General features: G+C 44.0%; 1 protein-coding gene across 1 annotated transcript; it reads right to left on the bottom strand.

The window, feature by feature from the left end:
• LOC110435918 lies at positions 255 to 668 on the bottom strand. Its single transcript, XM_021462024.1, has one exon. It carries the CDS (start codon positions 666 to 668, stop codon positions 255 to 257), a length of 414 nt encoding a protein of 137 aa, XP_021317699.1.

Raw genomic sequence — 6,452 nt, 5'->3', positions numbered from 1 at the left:
AGGTGGGTTTGCTTGGCGTAGAATTGGCACCCATGGCATGAACGAATGAGCTCGATGGCGTCAGTGACGGCTGTTGGCTAATAGAAGCCTTGTCGGAAGGCGTTCCCTATGAGGGTTCTTGGAGCCGTGTGGTGGCCACAAGCCCCCGAGTGTAGATCCTCGAGGAGCTTTCGACCTTCCTCTATGGTGATGTAGCGCTGCAAGATCACGGTTGGGCTTCATCGATATAGTTCTTTACTCTCGCCATAGATTGCTTATGATTTGGCCCGTCGAGCGATACGGCGGGCCTCAGCTCGATCTTCTAGAAATTCACACCAGATCAGGTACTCGAGGAAGGGCGTGCGCCAGTCGAATGGTCGACCGGGTCGTTGAGGGGTTTGCTCGACCTCCATTACTTCTGCCACCATCAGCAGGGCCTCGATCGCGTCGGCTGGCTTGGGAGTGGAAGTTTTGGAGCTAGCCCCCACGCCTAGGTCGACAGACGGCTCGAGTAAGTCCCTTGAAAACGCATCTAGTGGGACAGTGCCTCGAGTGGATGCAATCTTGGCAAGCTCGTCGGCCGCTTCATTGTATCGCCGTGCGACATGAATGAGCTCGAGGTCGTGGAACTTGTCCTCAATCCTCAACCTTGCGTACTTCCTTGCAGTAGGCCTCCATCTTTGGGTCATGGCAGCTCGCGGCTTTCATGACTTGGTCGAGACCAGCTAGGAATCGCCTCGAACGCTAAGGCGTCAGACCCCTAGCTCCATGGTGATCCTTAGTCCATTGACAAGGGCCTCGTATTCTGCAACGTTGTTGGATGCGGCGAAATGTATTCTGATGATGTACCTCATGTGGATGCCGAGAGGTGAGATGAATAGCACGCGTGCCCTAGCCCCTGTATTCATGAGAGACACATCGAAGTACATCGTCCATAGTTCTACTTGAACCTGAGCTGGGGGGAGATGGGTGTCTGTCCACTATGTGATGAAATCTGCGAGTGCCTGAGACTTGATGGCTTTGCGAGGCGCATAGGTGAAGGTCTCACCCATGAGCTCGACTGACCACTTGGCGATCCTCCCGGTGGCCCCTCGATTTTGGATGATCTCGCCCAAGGGGAAGGACGAGACCACCGTGATCGGGTGGCCGAGAAAATAATGTTGCAATTTGCGTCGAGCGAGAATTACAGCATAAATCAATTTTAGAACCTGGGGGTATTGCACCTTTGTATCTGAGAGCACCTCGCTGATGAAGTAGACCGGCCACTGACCTGGTAATGCGTGCCCTTCCCTGGCCTCTTGACCACCACGGCCACGCTAACGACCTTGGTCGTTGCTGCGACGTACAGGAGTAGAGGTTCTGCGGGTCGAGGAGGCACCAAGATCGGAGCGGTGGTCAGCATCCTTTTTAGTTTGTCGAGGGCTTCCTCAGCCTCGATAGTCTAGGTAAAGCATTCGGCTTTTTTCACGAGCTGCTATAGTGGCAGTGCCTTTTCTCCCAGCCTCGAAATGAAGCGGCACTACACCACAACCCTTAATCAGCAACTGACTACAGTTGCTAAAAGTTGTTAATCAGCATAGAACGGTGAGTCGCTAAACTTAGCAAAGGACGGTCAGTTGCTAAAACCTGATAGAGCGATGGACGGTCCGTTGCTATAATTGATTTATTTTGCATTGGACAGTCAGTTGCTATACATCATGAACAACATCTCATGGTCCGTGGCTAAAGAAATTTTCCTTTTGCGCGCGGAATTTGGGCCCTTCCCGCTGTAATTTTAGCCGAAATGTTGTAAACCCTAAGTCACTAAGATATTCAACACCGCCGCCGCTCATTCACCCTCAGCCCTGACGCCCTCACCCTCTGCCAACCCCACGCCGCCGGTCCGTGTGCCCCCGCGCCCTCACCCTCATCAAGCACAAGGGTTCCCGCCGCAAGGCCTCCTGGAAGGACCCCGACGGCGGCATCATCTCTGCCACCATGCGCGCTGACACCGCCGTGCGCCTCCTCGACCTCCGTGCCCCTCCTCGACCTCTGCAACTAGATCCTCTCTGGCGATGCTAGCTTCGCCGACCTCGCCGCGCGCCACTCCGACTGCTCCTCCGCGCGACGCGGCGGGGACCTAGGTACGTACGATCTATCAGCTCTTCCCATTTCCCCCTCTCTCTTTTAGCCTTTTCGCTCTTGTCGTGCGCCCGCCGTGATAGATCTGGTGGCTACAATGGATACTAGCTAGCTGCTACGCGGTATAGATTTGTTGGTTTTATCTGAGGCTAAAATTCCATATACACATACATGTCGGTTGCAGTTGATTGATCAGTAAAGCTGTGATGTGTCAACTGATTGGGGTAGAGTGAGTTTCAATTCAGAGCCTTTTGAAATTGATATTAATGTCGATTGTGGAAGTTATTTGGAAAATGTGACTTGGCGTCCTTGTCCAGTTCCACATAGGTACAAGCTGAGGTTCTGGAAATTATTTGGACACTTCTAGTCTAACCAGTTTATAGGTTGGTTCCACAACCGAGAATGTTGGAGATTGAATTCAACTGCACATTTGGTTGTTTAAACTGCACATGGTGATGATGCTGAATAGTACATAGAACCTCCATTTTATAAAAATAGGAAAAAAAAAGTTTTGAATCTTAGGAAAGTCGCAAGTCGCGTATTTTTTCGCGTAAAAATCGCGTGCTACGCGGCCAATGGGATTTGAACCTGCGACCTCCCTCTTGCGCGTAGCCTCCTCTACCAATCTACCCATTACTCACTTATGCCTATTCTTGAGTTTGGTTCCTTGTATATTATCCTAAACTGAGCATCCATAGATTATTTGAGGCCCTAAATGAATTCAATATCTACAACTTTATATTGGGAGTTTCTACATCACATACCAGTATATAACACCTTAATTAGTAGTGTCTAGACAACTTTTTTGCTGCTCAAGGTTTCTGTACTGCCAGATCCAGATTCAGTTTGTACAAGTAGTGTTCATATGCTTAATTAATCTTTGTGGATGATGCAAAAAAAATGCAGCGCCTATGTTAATTACGGCCGGCCTTCCATATTTGTTTGGATTTTTGCATTGTTTGGCAAATGAAAGAGTGATGTCTCCAGTGTAACCAACAATTTATCTGTTTATATTCAGGTTTTAGTGTATCCAACTTGGACAAATGAAAGAGTGATAGCTGAAACAACCATAGGAGCTTCCATTCATCACTTCAAAGTTGCTGATCCAAGAAACTTGTGTTAGGTGAGATTTATTTAACTAATTTGCGTTCATGAGTGCCTGATTACCTTGTTATGTGCTTATGATGTGCCCTGTGTTTATTTTGTTGTGTGATATTGTAGTGTCAGAATATATATAAACAAAGCCTCTTGCTATCCCAACAAAAGTCTATGGATAAAACATGGATTGAGAATGAGCCTAGGTAAACACAAGAACTACTTCTTAACTACTAAGACTTAATCTAGTATTAACATGGAATTTAACACAATGAATCCCATGTAGGCACACCAAGGCATATATACAAGGTGTGAATGGTTTCATAGCATATGCATTTAAAAATTCAGCAATAGGAAACAAGATATTATGCCCTTGCAGAAAGTGTGCAAACATATTTTGGAGAGAGGCATGTGATGTACGTGAGCACTTGATATGTGATGGGTTTTTAAGGGGGTACACAACATGGAACCTCCATGGAGAAACTAGTTCATCTGATGTGAATCCTTGGAATAGTGATGGTGCTATCCCTGTTGAAGAGGCCGAAGAGGATGAAATATCTGAATTGCTTAGGGACCTAGCTGGAGGTCTAGATGATGGAGGGGATTTTGAAGATGAAAATTCTGATGTGCAGCCTCGTGATGACCTACGAGCCCTCCAAAAGTTGGTAGAAGCCAATAGCCAAGAGTTGTACCCTACTTGCAAGAAATATAAGAAACTGCGTTTCTTGATTAGATTGCTTCACATCAAGCTTCTTGGAGGATGGACTGATAGAAGCTTTGACCTACTACTAGATCTTCTTAATGATGCATTACCAGAGGGTTCAACACTACCTAGAAACTTCCATGAATCTAAAAAATTGATTAAATCCATAGGTCTTGGGTACATCAGTATCCATGCTTGTGAGAATGACTGCATTCTCTACTGGAAGGACCATAATGCTTCTGATTCCTGTCCAAAGTGTAAGGTTTCACGGTGGAAATCAGTGAGGAAAAGTTTAGATGGAAAGCATGTTTATAAGGTTCCTAAGAAGGTTCTTCGCTACTTTCCAATAAAGAAGAGTCTACAAAGGCAATTTCTTTCATTGAAAACAGCGGCTCTTACAAGATGGCATGATGAGCAATGAACAAGAGATGATTTTCTTAGGCATCCTGCAGATTCTCCTCTTTGGAAAGACTTTGATGATAAACATCCAGAGTTTGCTAAGGATAGCCGCAATATCCGTCTGGCATTTGCCACAGATGGATTTAATCCATATAGGGGCCAAAATGTTAGTTACAGCATTTGGCCCGGTATATGTATACCATTAAATTTTCCACCTTCAATGTGCATGAAGCAATCAAACTTCATCCTCTCTTTTTTGATTCCTGGGAAGCATGCTCCTGGTCATTGTATGGATCTGTATTTTGAACCACTTATTGAGGATCTATTAGATATGTTTGTTGAAGGAGTTAGAACTTATGATCCTTCAAAGGGAGAGTATTTCCAGTTGCGTGCTGCAATACTGTGGACTATTACAGATTTCCCAGGTCTAGGATATGTGTCCGATTGTGTTACATCTGGTGAAGCAGCATGTCCTGATTGCCACTCTAATATATGTTCCTTTAGACTTGGTAATGGCACCAAGACTTGCTATATGGGTCATCGTAGGTTCTTGCATGGAGAGCACCCATTTAGGTTTGATGAGCAGAAATTTGGTTGAACCGAGCTTAGACAGGCACCAACTCCACTTTCTGGAGAGGAAATTTTAGAGTGTACTAAAGATCTTGTGACAAATTTTGGCAAGGATCCATCTAGAAAAAAACCAACAAGCAAGAGACAGAAGGAAGGGGAGCCGCTAGTCATTTTCAAGAGGAGATCTATTTGGTTCAAACTTCCATATTGGAAAGATTTGATGATGCGCCATAACTTTAATGTCATGCACATAGGGAAAAATGTTTATGAAAACTTTATTAATACATTCTTGGGCACCGATGGGAAATCTAAGGATAATCTTAATTCTCGCTTGGACATTCAAGCTCTTGGTATTAGAAGTGATCTTCACCCTGTTGAAATTGATGACCAATTTTATATACCACCTGCCCCATATTCAATGAGTCCTAACGAGAAGAAATTATTTTGTGAAATACTAAAACGGGTAAAGTTTCCTGCTGGTTATGCGTCTGATATTCGACACAACGTCATGTTAATGAGAAAAAGATATTTGGGCTAAAGAGTCATGAGTGCCACATTGTTCTACAAGACTTACTACCACAAGCTGTAAGAAAAATATTGCCAGAGATAGTTAGTGCTGCAGTTGCTCGTGTTAGTCATTTTTTAAGAAGATTTCTGCACCTGTTTTTCGTAAAAGTGACATGGATAATCTAGAGGCAGATATAGCTGAAACATTGAGCCTTCTTGAGGCCATATTCCTTCCATCCTTCTTTGACATCATGGTACATTTGATGGTTCATCTTCCTGCCCAAGCAAGAATGGCTGGTCCAGTACATTTTCGTAGCACGTGGCCTATTGAGAGGTACTTTCTTTGGCAGATTCAAACTTAAGAAACAAACTCAATACATATTAATTTTACAACATGATGAGGCTATTATATATGTTTATAGGTTTTTGATGCGACTTAAGGGTAGTGTCCATACAAAAAGCCATCCAGAGGGATCAATCATGGAGGGTTCTATGTTTTACGACAGCCTTACACTTTGTGCTCACTATTTACATGGATCGACTCAATTTTACCGACAAGTTATAGTTAATGAGGGGCTGCACATAGGAAATTCAAGTACAACTATATTTCACAGCACTGGGCGAGGTCTAGCTGGGAAGCGCACAGTGACTTTAGACAACAAGACTTGGCTTCAAGCACATAGATGTGTCCTATTCAACTATGCTAATATAGAACCTTACTTGGAGTAAGTTTCCTAATTCACTTCACATCACATGTTTACTTTGTCATGGATAGTAAATTTACAAATTGACATTTGCAGTAAGTATTTTCATTATCTAACCTCAATTGGAGTTCGAAATCAATGAGATATCAGCCGCATGCAGCATGAATCCTTCCATGAGTGGTTTAGGTCACATGTAAGTAGGAAAAGAACATGACACATGTTATTTCCTAGTTCATGTCTAGCTTAGTTATTAATCAAAGTATTTTTTTTATCCTCAGGTCGAAGAAATGTGTGAGGAAGCACCAAATGAGATTAAAATTATAGCTAGGATGCCCATGATGGCTGCACCAAAGTACAGTAGCTATAGAATAAAT

The sequence above is a fragment of the Sorghum bicolor genome, chromosome 5 (assembly GCF_000003195.3).
Source record: "Sorghum bicolor cultivar BTx623 chromosome 5, Sorghum_bicolor_NCBIv3, whole genome shotgun sequence".
Taxonomy (NCBI): domain Eukaryota; kingdom Viridiplantae; phylum Streptophyta; class Magnoliopsida; order Poales; family Poaceae; genus Sorghum; species Sorghum bicolor.
This window is presented reverse-complemented; position numbering and strand designations above follow the sequence as displayed.